Source organism: Choristoneura fumiferana, chromosome Z, assembly GCF_025370935.1.
Source record: "Choristoneura fumiferana chromosome Z, NRCan_CFum_1, whole genome shotgun sequence".
Taxonomy (NCBI): domain Eukaryota; kingdom Metazoa; phylum Arthropoda; class Insecta; order Lepidoptera; family Tortricidae; genus Choristoneura; species Choristoneura fumiferana.
The window spans coordinates 13809388-13829756 of record NC_133472.1 but is presented as its reverse complement, the minus strand read 5'-3'; the positions used below and the strand labels follow the sequence as shown (position 1 = coordinate 13829756).

Sequence of the window (20369 nt, the reverse complement as noted above, 5' to 3'; positions counted from 1 at the left end):
CAGCAGTTTTAACCGTAGACTTTTTGTGAAAACTCTTCTGCAGCAGTCTAAGATAAAAGACCACATGTCATACATAAAACATATAATTTATTATAAAATACTATTCCACAAAAAATAAATCGGCACGTATTTGTACGTTAAATGAATGGGTTTACACACACATGCAGCCATACAACACAGCAACATCATTACTTAATACTTAGTTTTAACGCATTTTTTAAAGTACATTTTTTATGCGAAGTCTTTATGTTACTCCCGGATTGTGTTCGAATCTCTTAACGGTATAGTGCCTATTCAATTATTGGAATTATACCCTTTTAGTTTTTGTGGTCCTAGTCGTGGCAATTAACTTTTAGGCAAAGTTAGGCGGTGGAAGGTATACCTAAGTTTACTTTTAGCAATTATTGACTTTTACATTAAGCTAAATCTGCTCACCAGTTTTATGATCTTGATTAGCATCCAATTGTTGGTGGATGTTGTCATGAGCTTGAAAAACACGGGAGCTAGGGATAGGTAATTCTTAGGGTTTTTTCGTGCTAGTTCACAAACAACGTTCACTGCGGCTGACTGCACACCTGAAAAATATAATAACTTTTTTTATCTAATCGAAAATGACGATTCTTTCGTCAATAAGTGCGAGCAAAGTATATCTTTTCTCCAAGAGCCTTTCACAGAGGGCAGTAATGAGATTTTAATTTGGAACATGATTTATTGGTTTTTGGCGAGACGGCCAAAGAGGCGCCGAACGTCGATATTGTTTGAATAAAGTTACTGGCCGGTATAGAAAACCCCAGACGTCATTTCTTGATCAATCGCATACTGGAAGTATGAAACAGTTAGCCCGAGGCAGTGGTCAGGACGTTTCAAGTGAATTCTTCAAAAACTGACTTGATAAGCACATTGAAAACCATTACACAAGTGAACAATGCTATGCACAAATCAGCTATAAGCTGTTTCATCATTAGCCAGAAGACGTCCACTGCTGAACAAAGGCCTACCCCTTAGAATGCCACAATGAACGACAGACAACTCGCCACTTGCGTCCACCGGTTGCCCGCAACTCTCAAGATGTCGTCAGTCCACCTAGTGGGAGGTCTGCCAACGCTTCGTCTTCCGGTTCGGTAAGCTGCTTGTGCATTATAAATTATAAATCATAATCATAGTAATCAATACGTGGCACCGTAATATATAGATCTCCACTAGATAACTACAGTTACTGGGTTAAAGGAGCCCTTGACTACCTACCACGGCGCTCCAGGGCACCACAGCTTACCGTTTGGAAACCCCTGTGACAAACAATTTATCACCAGCTAAATTCCGTAAAATTTATCAATAAAAAAAAAATCTGGAATCCTTCCCTCCGCTTTAGATTTAAAATAGCGCCATCGCCGAAAAATATGATTTTTCTCTTTTGTGATACAATTATTATGTTATTTATTTTCATTCTTAGTATTAGGTTTTTATAATAGTAATAAAAAGTAAAATACAGTTTTCTGTACATACAAAATAAAAATATTATAAAAACCTAACCTAAACTAGGTTTAACCTAAACTGACCTAACCTAACCTAAACTAGGCCGCCGGTAACGGGGCAGGGCCCAAGCTACCGGTGGTCAGGGCCGCAGAGTGAGGAACCTCCGGACAATGCGTGCCGTGTCCAGAAGTACCGCCTTCTGTATCTGGCCCTTGATCCAGCCATATAGCGAGAGTCTCTTGAGATGTTGGTCGAGACTCTTCGCTATTAGTCCGTTTGCCGAAACGACTATCGGGACAATGATCGTCGAGTCAACATCCCACATAGCAGTTACCTCGTCAGCCAAGTCAAGGTACTTGCTAAGTTTGACCTTCCCGGCCTTCACAAGGTTCTCGTCATGTGAGATGGTGATGTCAACGAGCACTGCCTGGTGGTTTGATTATTATTATTATTATTATTATCGTATGGCCTTTCGAATATAAGTCCTGCGCTTAATTGTTTTGTTGCACTGCACAGCATCACCATTACATTTAACTCAATTTCAACAGATTCGTAAGAATCATGAAAAAAAATCATTTCAATACCAACTAAAACTTACCTCCACTTCACTAACTCACCTGGATCAGGGTCTTCAAGTTTTTCTTTTAGTTTTGGAAATGCTGGTCTGAGGGCTTCTGGATACCTTAAGAATACCTTGTACATCATAAGAACTGCTTTCATTCTTAAATAAGGTTTGGTTGAACTCATCTAAAACATTCAGACAAACATAACAACAAAGAACAATACAATACAATGACTCTTTATTGAACACCAACACATAGCAAGCAGTACAGAAAACACAGGTATATAGAGATTTTCCAAGGTAAGCAATAATAATAATGGTGAGAAAATATTTAGTTATATGAATAAACTGTGTCTTGTTCTCTTGTGTTTGCAGAAAATGCTCTAACTGTTAATAACTAACCCAAGTAATTTATTCAAATGATTGATTAATTTAACTTGCTGTTTTTGTCAGTATGTAAGTCAACTTTGACCCAATTTCTATGGCCAGATTTACTTGCAATTTACTTACATAATATGGAGATTGTATGGCAATACAAGTTCAACCAGCATAAAAGAGGATGTTCAAAATTAAATTGTCTTTTCGCAACCAAGCTTACATACAACATTTATAAATTAAAGCTTATATTTTTTTTCATTCCTATGGTCCATTAGGACTGTTTATGTATGTTAGGCATATAAATTAATATACTAACCAGTGTCATGATATCATTGGCTAGATCTCTGGCTAGATCATGCGAGATAAAACAGCTGAGGCCACTGAGTGCCAGGCCTGCTTCATATTGGTTCTGAGCATTCAAATCCTTGCGGATCATATTTGTTGTGAGCATAAGTAATTCTGAATCAGCATGAAATGATTGACTAGCGGCTAAGTACCCAACTCTTTTATAAGTAAACTTGTTCGAGCTCATCACTTCTATCACATTGAATATTGCCCATGATATGTCATATCCTAACATTTGTAACTGTAAAATAAACATGAGAATATTGGTACAGTCAGCAACAAATATATGAATACAGCCAAAGTGCCAAAAATATGTATACAGGACTTAATTTCCTGAACATTAAGCTTATGTATACATATTTTTTGCACTTTGGCTGTATTTATATCTTTGTTGCTGACTGTACAAGTAGTACACCCCCCACTATTAATATAAAAAAAGGCCAAAACACTCAAAAATATCTGAATACATTCTAATGGTAATACAAATAAGAGTCACATTAGATATTTTTAAGTGCTACGTCTTAACCAATATTTTATTAAGAGAATGTACAAGTAAGAAACTGAATCACGTACCAGGGTGGAACCTTCTCATAACCAACTTTGCTATGATTTCTTTAGCAGATGTATGGGATGTCAACATGACATTAGTAGCACAAAAGAAACCCTGGTACCCAGGCTGGAAGCCCTGGTACATGATTTAGTTTCATTGACTTTACACAGCTTTGTAAATTCAAAGAGTTATTTCTATAACTTAACCCCTTGTATGTGGAAATCTATATATCCATCTTAATTAAAAATCTATTAAGTTTGCCACAGATAATACGTTGATAATACTTCAATGCCACATAATCAACAATGGCTGATGCTGCATTACAATGGCATTTTTATTGCAGGAATGTGTTAAAATTATAATATCTTTGTGTTTATATACATATACCAGCCATGAAATCTGAATTATACTATTTTTGTAGGTTTTGCAGCTTAAGCCATTATGGGTTACGCAGCATTAGCCATAGTTGGTTATGCGGCATTGCAGTATCAACAACTATAAGGTGTAAAATTGTACCATAGTCTGAAAACGCTAAAACATCAAAGCTTTCGCTGTGCTTTGTATATACGGATTTATTATATTTGATTAAATTATTACATTTAAAAAAATATAGCATATCTAATGCTGGTAGAAAAGCAACCTGCTTGAAATTACACACCTTAACAACAAACATACCTACAATGATTACTCATATCACATTGGTGTTGTTTACAAACAGACTGCCAGTAAATTCAATAACAATTAACACAAGAATAAAACAAAATGACAGGCCTGATAATCAAATACACATAAAATTACCATTAGAATATTAGTTGGTATCACAAGTCAGTATTTATAATTAGAAATGGTGTTTTGAGGTATCAATAGATAAAAGAGTTCAAATACATTTTCACAAAGTATCATGAGTGTTTCTAATTTAATATTCATAATATTTTAGACCATATCGGTCATTACTAATTATATCGAGCTACTCTAAAATCAAGGTACGCGGAATAAAACCAGAATTTAATATTCATATGCTGTGCTAAAAAAATCGGGTAATGTGAACAATTTTAAACAAGTATATTTAAATTGTCATAGTTTTGCGTTGCACTTGAAATGAAGTGTTAAGATTGATAGAAATAACCGATTTACACTTACGTATGTGAGCTTTGCGACGGCATTAGCTTTCACTGCAATATTATCCTGTCGTAATTCTACTTTTATTTCTTCCATGCATTGGGCTATATACTTGGCCTGTAATTAAATTATTCTTGCAATGAACAAAAGGCAAATCACTTAGTATTGTATATACCGAAAATAAATAGATACTTACCTCATTATCTTTGTTATTTCGGATTCCTCTGACCAAATCAGTTAGATTTTTATCAAACATCCTTTCAAAATTGCCCTTTACTTTTTTCAAAGCCATGGCGATGAAAATAGTTTTAACTATCTACAAATCGAACAACGTTTAATTAAATATCCATATCTTTTCAAACAGAAACCAAGAATTATATACTAAACGTCACGATTTTGACGAGTCTCCATACTTTTCTTGCGTGGCGTAGAAAATGTTGCAAGGTGAAAAAACTCGAAAAAAAGTACCGTCTTGTTTTAGCTATGGCATGGAGTGCATACTACTACATACATGTACATTACATTGTTATACACACGTTATACAGAACAAGGACAGGTGTTCAACACGGACCGTCAAATTTTTTTGGGATATTGTTGGGGTCAAATGTACCAAAAATTACCCTAATCAATATCAGCGGTCCAAAGAAAAAGAAAAAGAACGATATATAAAACAAAAACAAGAGAAAAGTAGTTGCAAAAAACTGGAAAAAAGCAAATGCAAAAAAGGACACACTCGATCTTATGATCGTGGTCTCTTGACAACAACGTCTCTTCATAAACGACGTCAATCACCTACAGTTCTGAGTTAAAAAAATATTTGGTAGTCGCATACATTTTTTATCTTTTCTGTATGAAGTAATCAGGGTATTTGTGAACAAACTTGCATATTTCTAGTATGTAAATGGAAGGTACTGTCAGTATTTTATGTGCTTGGAAATGGGGCTTGTAGGTTTTAGGTTTTAGTGTTGGAAATATTTAATAAGAAGATCTGGGTCATGAAACTACCGTGAGACTCACTCATATTAAATATATTGACCCGGATAACTCAGTAGGGGTAGTTGTGTGCCGGTGTTAGTTTTGTCGGGTAGTCGCGCGAGTAGAGCGGCGGCGCGCAGTGCGCGTGTTGTAGCAGCCGCTGAGTCGCGTTGCTCCGAAGACGATGGGCTACGGATTAGCCCGAAACATGTCGAGCTAAACTCGATTTAAGACGTGAGTTATCCGGGTCAATATATTTAATATAAGAACCGGATCAGTTTTTTCTGTGCAGTAAAAAGTGTCTGTGCATCTGTACTATTACCCCACAAGAATGTCCATTGTAATGAATAATGATCTTTGGTCTAATCTACGAATAAATAATAAGTCTTATTTGTTCGTAGGGTCAAATTAACGAAAAAAAAAATTTACTACCTTCGGTAATTCGATGAAATTCTTCAAGACTTAAACCTCGTCTATATTTCACGCCGTTTACGTCACTTAAGTATGAAAAAATAGTTTATTCAGTGAAAAAGTATGGAGAGCTCATTACAGTATATGTATATAAAACTATAGTACTCTTCGATCATCAATCCTTCATCAAAGATAGTACTAGTTATACATATATAAAATAAATCACTCTCGTGTAAACGGTTGTCATGTCACCCACGTCCACGTCTCACCCGCCCAACATTATTTTTTGTAACAGACTAAGCTGTATAGGCATAGTTTCCTTTGCATGTCCCCTGTGGGGTAGGAAGAATTAAAAAATAACAATAACATGAAAACGAAATGAAAACTCGAATTTGTGTGACATTTTGTTGTATTTATCTTAGTCTGGATTTATTTTAATTTTTATTATTCGAAATATCGAGTTGAATTCTGTATTAATTTGTAATGTAAAGTTAAGTTTATCACGTTTTTAAGATATGTATGTATACAGGAGTGTAATTTAGTGTACAGTGCATCTTAACTCAATAGTCTAACTTCGGCAGTCTGATAATAGAATTTATAGACTAACCATGATTATATTCCTAAGCGAGTTACAAAAAGAACACTTACGCTTATTGCACCAGCATTCAACTCAGGGTGAGAAGTTAAAAGAATATCTAATGACGAATGTATAATAGCTTATCATTTTAAAATTATTCGTCTGCAGAATTCATGCGTAAATATTGTATCAAAGGATTCTACTTTATACAGTTATTTTCAATTTAAAATTGTATGGCCAAATTTTCCAAAGAATAATAATGTTGCACTAGGGGTACTACTGATTATAGGAACAATAATCTTATTTTTTTTGCAGAACAATACATTGAGAATACACCCACTTTTCTTCCTTGACAAACAAATTATCTTCGCGAAACACGTACTTAGTTATTTTATTTTAACAATGTAATGAGGGAACCATGTTTAGTAGTCATAAAATCAGTTACATCTAATCAATAATCAGTTAAACTTGATGTCTTTTTTTTCAGTTTTGGTGGATTTTTGTAAGCTGACATTGGATTATTTTAATAATGGAGTTAACAATGAAAAATACAGCCTTGCTGCAGGTAAGACATATAATTATTTTTTAATACTCTTCTATATAACACTGCATTCATTGATGAACTGAAAAACTTTTCAAGTTACATGTAAAACAAATTCAAATATGTTTTTGTATAATTTCCTCATGAAGAATTCCATATTGTCGGTGATACTGCAATACCGCATAACTAGCTTTTCCCATAAGGTATAATTTCCACTGTACTAACAATACTAACTAGACCTTATGCTAAATGCTAGTTACGAGGTATTGCAGGTTCACTAATGATATGATCTTGGAATTGTCTCTTTTTAATCTATTTAAAACATAATTTTCAACAGTCATTTTTAGAAAAATATATTACTTATTACAAGTATAAGTTACAGATTACTAATACTACTAATATTATTTTTGTGATCCTACTCTAATACGATATAGGGTTGCCATATGTGCCGGTACGCTGGGACATGTCCTGGTTTGAAGCATGGTGTCCTGGCATCCTGGCCGACAAGCAAACTGTCCCAGTTTGAAAATCATAGTTATTTATTTAGTTGGGGCCTGGACTTGGTAAATAATAATATACCTACAATAAACATGACTAACTAGCTAAGCTATAACATAGCCGATAAACATGCATTTTCCACTTTGTAGCGAACAGCACCTACAAACAGAGAACCCGACTGATGGGATGCTGGCATTGATTGACTGTGTTAAAAGTTATTTTGTGTTTAGGCAAGGACTACCAGCCTTATTCATAAAAAATCCTTAATTGAGGTTTGATCGGTCTGTTACTTAGCAGACTGATTAAGCTTGTTAGACGGTTGTCAAGAAGTATGATTCATAAACGCTTGCTAGCAGTCTGCTAGTTGTTGAGCTGCTGATAGACGGATTAGACGCGTTATGTTGGCCACCTTGACAAATCAAAGACAAAAAATGGCCTAATCGATAATTAAAAAAAAATAATTGACAGCAGTGACAGCAAATTACCAGGAAAAAAAAATAAAAGCGAGATGTTTGTTTTCCCGCCATTTCCGATCCGCATGTTTATGTTGTGCAAAAAGCCATAATTATGTTAATCATCCTTATTTTTTTTTCATATTTATTGTTATTTATTGTTGCTAATTTAGAGGATTTTTAAATACAAATTCCTGAAAATAAATTTCCTGTTTTTTTTTTAATCTGCGTAGCCCTGCCTTCACTATAAATATCTTCGGTACCTATGGTTTTTTGCTCTAGTCAAAGTCAGCTGTTCAAACTTGTGGTGGCCATTTTGTGACTTAGCAGAGAGATAAAGGAGGGTCTACGGTCCTCTAACTTTAGCAGAGCCTTGATCGACTGATTAGCGCTAACAGACGTTTATGAATCATGTTTTTTAGCATCAGGCCTTCAAGGAGCCTTCAAGGAGGCTCTAACTTTTTATGAATAAGGCTGTACATCTTTAAAGTTAGGTACCTATTGTTGTAATAAAAGTTCAATTTTTTCTGTTTACTACTTTTTCTTTAAATGTCCCGGTCTGCGTACGCACACTTGGCAACCCTACTCTAATATTATTAAGTTTGTGAGTGAGTATGTTTGTTACTTCTTCACGCTAAAACGGCTGGACGGATTTGGATGAAACTTGGCCAAAAGATAGTTTATAATCTGCAGGGCTACTACGAAACTCGAAGTTCGTGTTGTGCGGTCCCTCTGACACTTATACTATTTAATACGAGAGCGAGAGGGACGATACGATACGAACTTCGATTTTAGAACTGGATTAAAACATAGGCTACTTTTTATCCCAATATTTCCACAGGATAGAGATAAAATCTCAAAATAACTTAAAATTTTGGGCAGAAGACCACAATATAAATTTTGGGAATTCGTAGGGGTATTTTGTAAAATCCCGAAATTTCAATTGCAACCACCAGATTGAATAGTTTACGCGTGCGAAGCCGCGGGTAAACGCTAGTATTATAAATGCGTAAGTTTGTGAGTGACTGAGTGAATATGTATGTTACTCCTTCACGCTGAAACGGCTGGACGAATTTGGATGAAATTTAGTATGTAGATAGCTGGACATCTGGAATAAAACCACAATACAAGTAACAGGCAGTAGACCGACTCTGCCGGATTCTTTAAATTTATACCTACGGCTGCGCGGAGCGTTAGGGTTGGCAACTACAAAAAGTAAAAGAGACGTCTGTAGATTTTTATTGTATGTGCGTAGTAAGCCGCGTACGGACGGACAGACAGACAGACAGACATGGCGAAACTATAAGGGTTCCGTTTTTGCCATTTTGGCGACGGAATCCTAAAAACCGCAATCAAATCGGTCCACCCGTAAGCTACGGTGCCCACAGACAGACACACAGACAGACAGACAGAGACACACACACACGCACATGCACACGAGCTACGAGCTACGGTGCCACAGACACATAGTGGTCAATCAACATATAATACCCCCCTTTTTGCGTCGGGGGTTAAAAAAAGAGACAGCATCACATTTATCCGTCAGTTAAAATTAATCAATGGGTGGTGAAACAGCCCCTGAGTGTATTTGTTTAGGTAGGTACAGTCAAGGGCATAAATATCTATACAGCAATAGTGTCACATTTATGTATACATCGACCTTATACATATGTACATAGTGACATAAAGGTGTATAGATATTTTTGACGTCTTGGTAACGTACCTACTTATATTTATGCCCTTGACTGTACTTAACAAAATGTAAACAACCGAAGAATATTTTAAACTAAACACGTTTTTAAAAATGTGAAATAATATTAGTTCAAATTCATAAATTCGTTCCGATTTATATTATGATAGAAGATTTAATTTGTAAGTAAATAGCAATTTGCATATTTTTTCAATGTGATTTTCTATAAATAAATAGACACATCACTATGGTTTACATTTTGTTGAGTAGGTACCTACGTTGACAAATTTTAATAAACTAATAATAAAGTACCTAATAGGTATTGATTTTACCTTTCAGCATCAGCAGGAAGTTGAAAAAATTACAATATTGGTTTTATCAGCGTTGAATTTAGGCACCTGTAAACACTGCAGTACACACGTTCTCGTGATGCCGCCATTATTAAATAAAATATTATAGTATGTAACAACATACTATATACATAGGTACACCTAGTTACTTAGTTTAGTACCGAGCGTTTATAGCCACATTACGGAATCGAATAGAGCGGGAGGCGCGGCATAGCGACACAGCGACTGCGCTGCGTGGCACTGCGTAGGTTAGTCGGGTTAGCGGCCGTGTAAGACGCTCCGCTGAGTGCGTGCGTCGACTTTGGCCCTCTAGTATGAAGTTGAATTACTGCCTATATTACTTGTATTGTGATAAAACAGGCTACTTTTTATCCCGGTATTCCCACGGGGTTAGGGATAAAATCTCGAATTAACAACGCCTGAGCTTAGAGTAATACAATTTGGGGTGGTTTTTTTAATGCAACATCAATGAAAATCACAATGTAATTTTTGGAGATTCCCACGGGAGTTTTGTAAAATCCCAGAATCTCAGAATCTCAACCACTGAATCTAATGATTTACACGTGCGAAGTGATAAATATTTAAACTAAATAACTTGCATGCATGCTTGCATTATTGCTTGCTCCTTTGCGAGTATGCTTGCTTTGTCTGTTGTTTGCATGCTTGCTTGCATTCTGGCTTGCATGCTTGCTTGCATGTTTGGTTGCATGCTTGCTTGCATGCTTGTTTGCATAATTGCAAGCATGCTTGAATGCAGCGTTGAATGCACTATTCCTTGCATAATAACATGCTTGCTTACATGCTCACTTGCATACTTGCTTAATTGCTTGCTTTTTTGAAATGTTTATGGTTAACGCGACCGAAGCCGCGGGTAAAAGCTAGTAGAATAATGTACAAACAGAAAGTGTAAGAATTTTTAACAGCTTGTGCTCTTTAAAGCAAACACCTACATTTGCAATGGATATTCTGTATCCATTCAGTAAGTATCTGGTCATCCACTTTTTATTATTTAGCCAGATACCTTTTTTTAGCCTGTTAAGGCCTCCCCTTGTTGTACAAAAATAATTTTGTATGTATGTCTTAAATTTAAGCTACCCTAGTATTTTGTTGTTTAACATTATGTTATTATTAAATCAAACATTTTTTTTTTCAGGAAAACTTAATGTATCTCCATCAGTTATACAAAATCTTGTTCATGCATTATCTTGCCTCATATTAGAAGGGAGTAGACATAATGTAAGTATCAACTTCTCATTGTTATTGACAGTAATGAAATGACACTAAAAATAAATACCTAATACGGCAGTTCCCATTCGCAGGGTCGCAACATTCCGCCTTGTTTTACAAAAAAACGTAATATAGATCAATGCATCATAAATATTCGTAAAAGTAAATCGTTAAAGTATTAAGTGGGTAACGAAGCATGCCCCTCTCTTCCCCACTGGGCACACTGGGCACGTGCTCAGAGCCCCGCGATGGATTGGGCCCCCTAGTCCCTACTCCATTCCCAAACGATAACCGATAGCTACTCAATTCTCGCCTGAAAATCAGGCTTACCAAATGCATGCAGCATATTTTGCCTAGGGCCTCTAATAGGTGAAAGACGGCCCACAAAGGGACAGAGTGTAAAATTACCGGGCCATGGCAGAACACTGTTTGGTAAACACTGACCTAATACTCAATCATCGTATTGTCGGCAGTTAATAGAAACAGACTTCAAGTCATCACTGGCCATAGCTGGATTCTCGGCAGAACAGCAAGAAGTATTAGTTAAACTTTATAGTACAAGGAAGGTAGAGGTGTCAGACGCGCTTTACTTGCTCCAGGCTAAGGATCCCAGCTATCAGGATTTTACATGGAGATTTGAAGTTCAGGTAATTCACCTACTCTAAAATAACGTAATAATTAGTTCAGGGAAATTAATAATAAATTTAATCAGCTATTCAAATTGGATGTACGATTTTTTTATGTACTGAGGGTGTCCTTACAGATAGCATCAAGAAGTCATAGTGAACAAGTCAAACCTGTTGTTGTAATGGATTTCATATTGAGAAGGCCTAAGCATTTTGGACAAAACAATGAAGATCTGAAGAAATCCTTTGCTGAAGATACAAATGAAAGTAAATGTGTTTCGTCTTGGGTCACCAATGTCCCAATTCAGAATGCCAAAGCTGCTAGCCAATGTCAACATACAATTAGCCATATCTTGCTGCAGTGTGACTTGCCTAACCTGCTGCATCTCACAAACAAGCTTGACTTGGCCCTTAAAGAATCAAAAACTCAGCATGTAAGAAAGGTACAAAGAGCTTTACAATAAAGGTTAAAAATATGAGACCAAAATGTTTTATTTCTTTCTACCAAGTGTGAAATGTTAAATTTTGAATGAAATCTTATCTGAATATGCCTTATGCTACGCATAACTTTGCGACTTCGATGATGATTCGCCGTCATGAACGATAGAGATGCGCTTTACATTATGGAGATTTTGATGTCACCTGGAGGAAAAGTACTCTCAATACTGAAGATAGAAAAAATCACTCAAAGCAGGGGTTGGACACTCCGGCGTTTAGGTATGTTCGGTCGGCGCACCTTTTCAACATTTGAACGGCAGTGGGTTGCCGCTATATAGGCTCGCTCGCACACTGGACGCGTCGCGCGTGATTTGTGTAGTTAGACGGATCTATTAATAATAAATATGTTGTATTTTTTAAAGTATTAACCTTAGCGGTCCCCCGACACCGACAACGCTTAGATAAAAAAATATTACTAGATACTTTATACTAAATTAACTTAGGCTAATTTTGCGGGAAATCAGCATAGTCCCCGCGGGATAGAGATAAACGAATTCTTCACAGATGAAGTCGCGGGCAACAGCTAGGTAGCACATAATTATTTTTTACTTTTTAATTGTCTTTTCAAGCAGCGTTTTTTTCGGGCGTTTTTATTTTTATTTTTGCTGGCGTTTTTTAAGTGGGGGGGTTTTTTAAATTTTAAATTTAAGTTTTTATTTCCTGTTTTTTAAACTTTGATATATATTTTATTAAATTGTACTAGTGTGTTGGATGTCCTGGCTTCAGCATCAGCTCATCTTGTTGCCACCATTGCATTGTATGTAGAATCAAATACTGATCAAAAGGAATCAAACATGACATATCTGCTATTATTTTTTCAAGAGTATACTGGTGTGCTGGATATCCTGGCTGTAGCATCAGCTCGTCGTGTTGCCACCACTGCATTGTATGTAGAATCAATTACTGATCAAAACGATTCAAAACACGACATATGTGCTATTAGTTTTTATACAGTGTACTATTGTGCTGGATATCCTGGCTGCAGCATCAGCTCATCCTGTTGCCACCATTGCATTCTTTGTAGAATCAAATACTGATCAAAACGAACCCAAACACGATATATCTGCTATAGTTTTATTAAGAGTGTACCTACTAGTGTTCTGGATATCCTGGCTGCAGCATCAGGCCGAGAATTCCATAATCTTGCATAGCTATATAGCATACATGGGTGTTTAAAATTTTAGGTCCCAAATATGTTTGAAAGTAAAGTAATCCATTACGCGTCTAAGATTCCTACCGCAGCGAACAAAAGAGCTGATGATCTTGAAACGGCTGAACCGATTTTGATAAATCATGTCTAAGATCCATCGCTAGAAAACCAGCTTTCAAATAAAAAAAACCGCATTCAAATCGGTCCACCCGTTTAAGAGCTACGGTGCCACAGACAGACACACAGACATACAGACACACAGACACACATAGCGGTCAAACTTATAACACCCCTCTTTTTCGTCGGGGGTTAAAAGAAGGTATTACAGGAATCGGAATTATCATTATTCTGAATTTAAGAAAGATATTGAAAAATAAGAAGCCATTTTCTTGTATTTAATTTAAATCATATATAGTTAAATACTCTGTAAGTGTAGTAGATGCATAATAAGAACAAGTTTGTTAGATATTATAAGCATGTTTGGGCGTCTGAATGAATAGTTTTGCGAAATACAAATAATGAGGTAAGTACTCGCACGTCTGTACCTACTAAACCAGGTATTTAATAGATTTTCATATTGTTCACAATCAAAGTCGATTCCTTTTTGATTAAATACCGTTTAATTCACCTAAAACACTTTGGACCCATTTTTAAACAAATAACAATTGCCTGAGTAACGAGTAAGTTTTCTCAAATGTTTGCTGATAAGTAAGTAAGTAGGTATACCTACACAAACGGCAAGCGGCGACCGGTCGTTCTCTTTACTTCTCTAATTACCTAAGTCCCTGCTTTTTTTCGGCTTTTTTTTAAGTTTAATTAAAAATAAACTTTACATTTAATGTTCCTCCGTCCTCCTTTAATTTTTTTTATTTACCATGTTTGTTAAAGAGATTCATCCTTATGATTAACACTATCGATTTGTGACCTAAAAGTATACGTATATTAAGTGTGTATGTAAACTAAACTCTTTATTGCACATAAAATTTAAATAACAATAAGTACAAACAAACAGAGAGGAGAGCAAAGGTGAGCTTATCCCTAAATAGGGATCTCTTCCAGCTAACCTAGGATGGTTAGGTAAGTACCTATGATTTATGTTTATTTCAGTTGTTCAATCCTTGAATCCCTGGGGTATAGTAGCAAGTGTTTTTACAAATATTTGAATGCAGGGCTACCACTCTGGCCTCTGGCGTTGCATGTTCGAGTTGCACGAATGGTGTCGCTCACACTGGAATCAATCTGTGGAATCAATATACATACTTAGAACAATCTTCTGCTCACGCAAATATTTGGCGAATTCACTCAGTGAATGAATTGTAGCTTAGTAAATGCTGTAAACTAGAACCGCCATTACGGGTCAGTGCATATTGCATAATAGGTAAACCGCCGCAAGCAGGACCTGCAGTGCAATACAAACTTATCTCAGTAAGCTTTGATTGTTTTCATCAAGGAAGTCATTGGAACGTTTGGTGTGAAAAGGATCTTGGTACTGCAGGGCGGGCTTACGACGATTTACCTTTAAGAGCTTGTGCACACTAGCTTTTTTGCCGGCGGTTTCTCGGCGGACTGGCAACGCGGCGCGCAAGCGGCAAGCACGCTGCGGTATCTCTGCGATTATTCGCCGCCTGCGAGCCGCCGCGGTGCCGTCGCGTGGACGCGGCGATTAAGCCACTATGGTCAATATGGTCATATACGGTCGACGTCACCGCGGCGGCACGCTTGCGGCAAATAATCGCTGAGATAGGTAGATACCGCAGCGTGCGCGCCGCGTTCCCGCTCCGCCGAGAAACCGCCGGGCAAAAAGGGTAGTGTGCACAAGTTCCTTATTTGAGGTACATTATTCCGTGGATTTAACAGTGAATTTAATTAGTATTAAAAGTACTGTTCAATTTAAATTATTTCTCATCCTACTTATAAATGTGAAAGTTTGTGAGTGAGTGAGTATGTTTGTTACTTCTTCACGCTAAAACGGCTGGAGGGATTTCGATGAAATTTAGCAAAAAGTTAGTTTATAACCTGGATTCAAACATAGGATACTTTTGATCCCGATATTCCCACGGGATATGGATAAAATCGCGAAATAAGAACAGCTGGGCTTATAGTCATCAAATTTGGTATGTAAGTAGTTGGACCTCTGGAATAACACGAAGGCTACTTCCCAGGTAGCACATAACTTGTATATTAACTAAAATAGATACAGAATTATGTCTTCAAGTCATATTACCTTTTTTTATCGTCATTATCTAAATATGAATACTCTATAAAGGCATTTATATATCAAATAATGCTTACTGCTATATTATAGTTAGCAAAAAATTGTTACAATGCCAAAAATATTAAATAAACGTAGGATAATTCTAAATTACAGCTTCTAAAACAGCTTTCAAAGTTATAGTAAGACTATTGTCTTATATTGGTAATTTGCTTTAAATAAGCATTAATAAGCTTTAAATAAGCATTAATAAGTTATTTTATAGTGCTATAGAACGTATAATTTGTTTTTTTAAAGAATAAAAGCTTTCTAACAGTCCATGGTTGTGTTAATTTCACGCTAATCCTATATTAACTTTGACTTTATAACAAATAATGCCTTAGCTCCGTTTTCTTTCTTATCTATTCATCACTACAGTAAGTATATATAGCTATATTTTGATCGAAATAAAAGTATTGTTAGAACTATAAGTTATAATAGCATCGTAACAAACACAAATATACTTACCTACACTTATAAAATTTGTTAAGTATATTCGCTTGCAAATACCTATTAGACATACGGGAAATGGGAATGTAAGTACCTTTTTCTTGATAATAAATCTTTTCTAATTAAGTTCATACCAAATGATAACGGTACCCTGCTAAACTCGATAACAATCAGTTACTATTGCGTATATTGAGTGTAAGCATTATAACATATTCCTGTAGTGCTGTAATATGGTTGAACATAATAAGTAAGTGTCTTGTATAGTGCAATACGAGCTCTAATTTTTGTGACGGGCCATATCAAAATTTAACAGCACTATTATGCTATCGTCGAATGCCTAAAGCTTTAATTTCATTTGACGCCATTTGCTTTCCGTTTCCTATCTTACAAAAATAATAAAAGTTACTAAGATCTGATTAGAAAGCGAATGAGATCATTTGTATTTTGTACGGATACCTATAAAAGCAACTTTATTTGTTAAAACTATTGCTAAAAGCTATTTTTTATGATATTTATTAAAACTGTGTTATATAACTTTAATTAATTTTCTTAATTTTTTTTACTAATAAAGTATATTAGCGAGGGCGCATGTATTCTTTACCAAGAACATGAATATTTCAGCCGACAAACTGATGCGCGCAGCTCATTTCACTCAAAACAGTCAGAAATAAAGGCAGTACTTACACATTCAATATATATTAATTTTCACATTGATCACAATTTAAGTCACAATAATATTGCACGACCAACAGCAATAGAACTTTACTGGTCAATATATTTTTAAAAGTAATACCTACTTAAGATTTTCTTTTTTACAAAGGCAATAAAACAATAAGCATTGTTATGAAATTTAATGAACAGATTGTAATTTTAAAAGCTATATATCATTTGTATTAAAGTCGCAAAAAATGCAATTTGTTTATTCTTATGCTCATAACTGACTTTCTTAATCATGTAATACAATAATTGTAATTCTATTAAACAGCCTTTTTAAAGCGCAACGCTGTCTAAAGGGGGGGCCCAAATTTCACTTAAAAGAGTCGTACAAAAGAAATACAGCTGATATACAATTTTGTTATAATGCTTTAATAAAATCTTGAAATAATAATAATAGTTGTTTCACCATTTTTTTTTTCATTTTTTATTATACCATTTTGTCGGCATAGTTTACATATATATCCGTGCAAAATTAAAGTTTGCACTACATTACATCTAGCATTGATAGTCCCTGAGCAAAGCCGCGGACGGAAAGACAGACAGACAGACAGACATGGCGAAACTATAAGGGTTCCGTTTTTGCCATTTTTGGCTCCGGAACCCTAATGGAATCATCGAGTGCTAGTGACATTTCTTTCTTATTAATTGTTTAGCATGAGTTTTTTTCGTCTACAATTCCTGTTATAGTTGAAAGAGAAGCAGATTATGCACCTCGCATTAAGTAATTTATATTACCCTCGTGCTTTTTAAAGCCCTCGCTGACGCTCGGGCTCCAAATCTGCACTCGGTGCAGTAATAAATAACTTTCTGCTTGGTGCAACAATCTACTAGAACACACTTTCTTCTTATTTATTTAACATTTATTTCCACTCGTATTAGCTTGACTTGTCACTGCCAAAGCAACTAAGTAGGCTAAGTAAAAAAGTAAGTAGGTAAACTTGGCTTTTACCCACTGCAATTCATGGTCCGAATGACTTGAAATTTCGTACCTGTACGGGCTTGCCGTATGGAGCTTCGGTAACAATACAGTAATGAAGTGTACACCTTTTAAAAAGGTTTAGTCATCTCATCAGTCAGTCATATTTATCTAACACTACCTAGGCGCACTGATCACGTTGACACGCGGCGTTACATCATGTTCAATGACATATTTTTAGGGTTCCGTGCACCAAAGTTCCATAGAACCACTATTACTTATTCTGTGATAGAACTTGCATAATGGGAATGGGAGTTCTAGTTTTAGGAGTTTTAGACACACAGAAATAAAAGAAATGTACTTACCTACATTTTGTTAGTCAAGTACGGAGGCCAACACATACCCATGAATGGCTATCAGATAGAAGCACCAATCGTTATAGTTATGTTTATGTATGTTGGTGATTGAACATAAAACTTAGATTAGTTAGGTTTAATCATTAAATATATCTTTTTTATATTGCTCTGCCAGTCCGAAAGTCCCGGAACCCTCGGTGCGCAACTCTAGGAGTCTTACTAAGCCAGGTTTTTATCCACACTATAACTCGAGTTTGACCATTACAAATGATAACTAGTAACCTTGGGTTCGCTTCGCTCGTATCTAAAAGTGGATGATGAAATTGATGAATATTAACACAATGACTTGCTGTTACTACAGTAAAAAAGCAAAGGGTTCTGTACTAAATAAATTTTGAATACCGCATGTGGATCCCCGCTTTTGGGGACATCAATAAACTTAATGGAAGTTTCTAGTCTATGTTGTTATCTTGTAAGTAGTTATAAAATTAAATACTCAGTAGCTATATTCAATAGCGGAAATAGCTGCACAGACCAAGAGTTCAAATGAACCTCCTGTCCACTGGAATTTCCCCGTTCGAAGTCAGATTTTAAATGACAAAAAGTTTTTTTAAACTATGGTGCACGCTACCCGGCTAGCAGGTAGTAGACCTACCTACTGAATACAAATACAAAACATGAGTGAGTCATTCACGTTAATTAATTAATCGTTAAAGAAATAATATACGTAGGAATATAAAGTTTACCTATTTACTTCGCAATCACGAACTAATTACTACTTAACGTAAATTGCTGAAACGACCAAAATACCTACCTACCTAGTAATTATTTAAAAGTAAACTGAAAAAAAGACGATTTTTTCATGAGTGAGAATGGTTTAAAGCAAATCGATTTCAATAGAACGATTAGTTCTGTAATTTACGTTCAGTGATGTTTCATTAACTGAATCTAGAAAAGTATTGTTTTTTTAAAGATGTGTTAATAGTTATTTGTGCAACAAGAGAGCAAAGTAATATTTTGCTGCGAGTGTTGATTTTAAATCCCGAGTAAGCCAAGGATTATATAATTGACTAACGAGCGTAGCGACTGATTCTAGGTTAGAATCCTGAGCGCAGCAAGGGATTCAAACACGAGATACAAAAAAACTGGTCTCTTGTGATACAATTTTTCACCTTAGCAGCGAGAACATAATTTAAAATGTAATATAAGAATAATATCACATATACCTACCTGTTTACAAAACAACCCCTTTTTTAAATATAATCCGATTAAATAAACAAAAAAAAATAAGAAACAAATATAATAATCGCATTTAAAACCAAAATGCCACGTAGATACAGTCGCGATTACATCTTTATAAGGTTACCATAAAGTTAAGAATGCCAAACATTGATCAAAGGCGGTTAGTAGGGAGGTTTTGAATTCGGAACTCAAAAGTGACCAGTAGGTACAATACAAATCTCATACTCATAACATGCATTGTAATTTGAACTTAGAACTATAATATTTTTCATCACACTTGCTCGTAAACAGTGTCGAAACATGCAGGCTACCTTGGTTGCAACCCCCCCAAATAAAACCCTCGACCTTAATGTGCTTGTCATGAAACCCGTGGTCGGTAAATGAGTCATTGCGCGTACAAATTTTCTTGTCATGAAGCCCAAGGTCGGTAAATGAGTAAATTGCCCGTACTGATGGTGTAGCAGCAGGACCACATGCACACGCGGCTCAGGCACATGCTAAGGCAGGGGGAGGGCGACGCTGCCAAGAGCGCAGCCTAAGGTATCGCCGATATTTGGAAGAATTATATTTTTTCTTTTAGAAATATAAAATTTTACTCGCAAATGTGATGAAAAATATTGTATGTCGCACGGGCGGTACTAGAATTACGAACATCGACTCATTAAAGCCCTCAGTCTTCGACTTCGGGCTTCTAATAGACTCTCGTTCGTAATTCCTTAATTACCGCCCTTAAGACACAATGTACTATTTCGCCTATGATGAGTTCTGTGACGTTTCGAGTTTGAAAGTTTTAGAGATGTACCATTTATCGAGTGAACTATCGATTTTTCTACGAGTTATTAGTGCCTATTTTTGGAGCAGTTGCATTATATTAAAAAAAAAAATATTTTCCAGTTTTCCGCCCACCGGGACACCGTTTTCTCGTTCTCGCTCAAAATAATCCCTCAAACGAATTACAAACTCCTGACTCTAGGAGTTCAAAACAGTCTTTTTAGACCGTTTCGGCATTTTGCTT

General features: G+C 35.8%; 2 protein-coding genes across 2 annotated transcripts; one reads left to right on the top strand and one right to left on the bottom strand.

Annotated features, from left to right (window-relative positions):
- Positions 1-411: 411 nt before the first annotated feature.
- Positions 412-4857, bottom strand: LOC141440941 (AP-3 complex subunit delta-like). Its single transcript, XM_074105538.1, has 5 exons — positions 4624-4857; positions 4449-4544; positions 2730-2999; positions 2091-2220; positions 412-575 (listed from the first exon to the last, which is right to left on the bottom strand). Exons 1-5 carry the CDS (start codon positions 4717-4719, stop codon positions 412-414), a joined length of 756 nt encoding a protein of 251 aa, XP_073961639.1. The 5' UTR covers positions 4720-4857.
- A 1235-nt stretch (positions 4858-6092) lies between these two features.
- LOC141428233 (COMM domain-containing protein 2) lies at positions 6093-12268 on the top strand. The gene is made up of 5 exons (XM_074088092.1): positions 6093-6488; positions 6878-6955; positions 11075-11157; positions 11622-11795; positions 11912-12268. Exons 1-5 carry the CDS (start codon positions 6422-6424, stop codon positions 12236-12238), a joined length of 729 nt encoding a protein of 242 aa, XP_073944193.1. The 5' UTR covers positions 6093-6421; the 3' UTR covers positions 12239-12268.
- Positions 12269-20369: the final 8101 nt, after the last annotated feature.

Coding starts and splice junctions, on each gene's coding strand:
- LOC141440941 (XM_074105538.1), bottom strand. CDS start 4,719: ATGGCTTTGAAAAAAGTAAAGGGCAATTTTGAAAGGATGTTTGATAAA. Junction 3,000..4,448: donor CCGTCGCAAAGCTCACATAC/GTAAGTGTAAAT, acceptor TTTATTTTACAG/TTACAAATGTTAGGATATGA. Junction 576..2,090: donor ACTTGAAGACCCTGATCCAG/GTGAGTTAGTGA, acceptor TATATTTTTCAG/GTGTGCAGTCAGCCGCAGTG.
- LOC141428233 (XM_074088092.1), top strand. CDS start 6,422: ATGATTATATTCCTAAGCGAGTTACAAAAAGAACACTTACGCTTATTG. Junction 6,489..6,877: donor GCACCAGCATTCAACTCAGG/GTGAGAAGTTAA, acceptor CTTTTTTTTCAG/TTTTGGTGGATTTTTGTAAG. Junction 11,158..11,621: donor TAGAAGGGAGTAGACATAAT/GTAAGTATCAAC, acceptor TATTGTCGGCAG/TTAATAGAAACAGACTTCAA.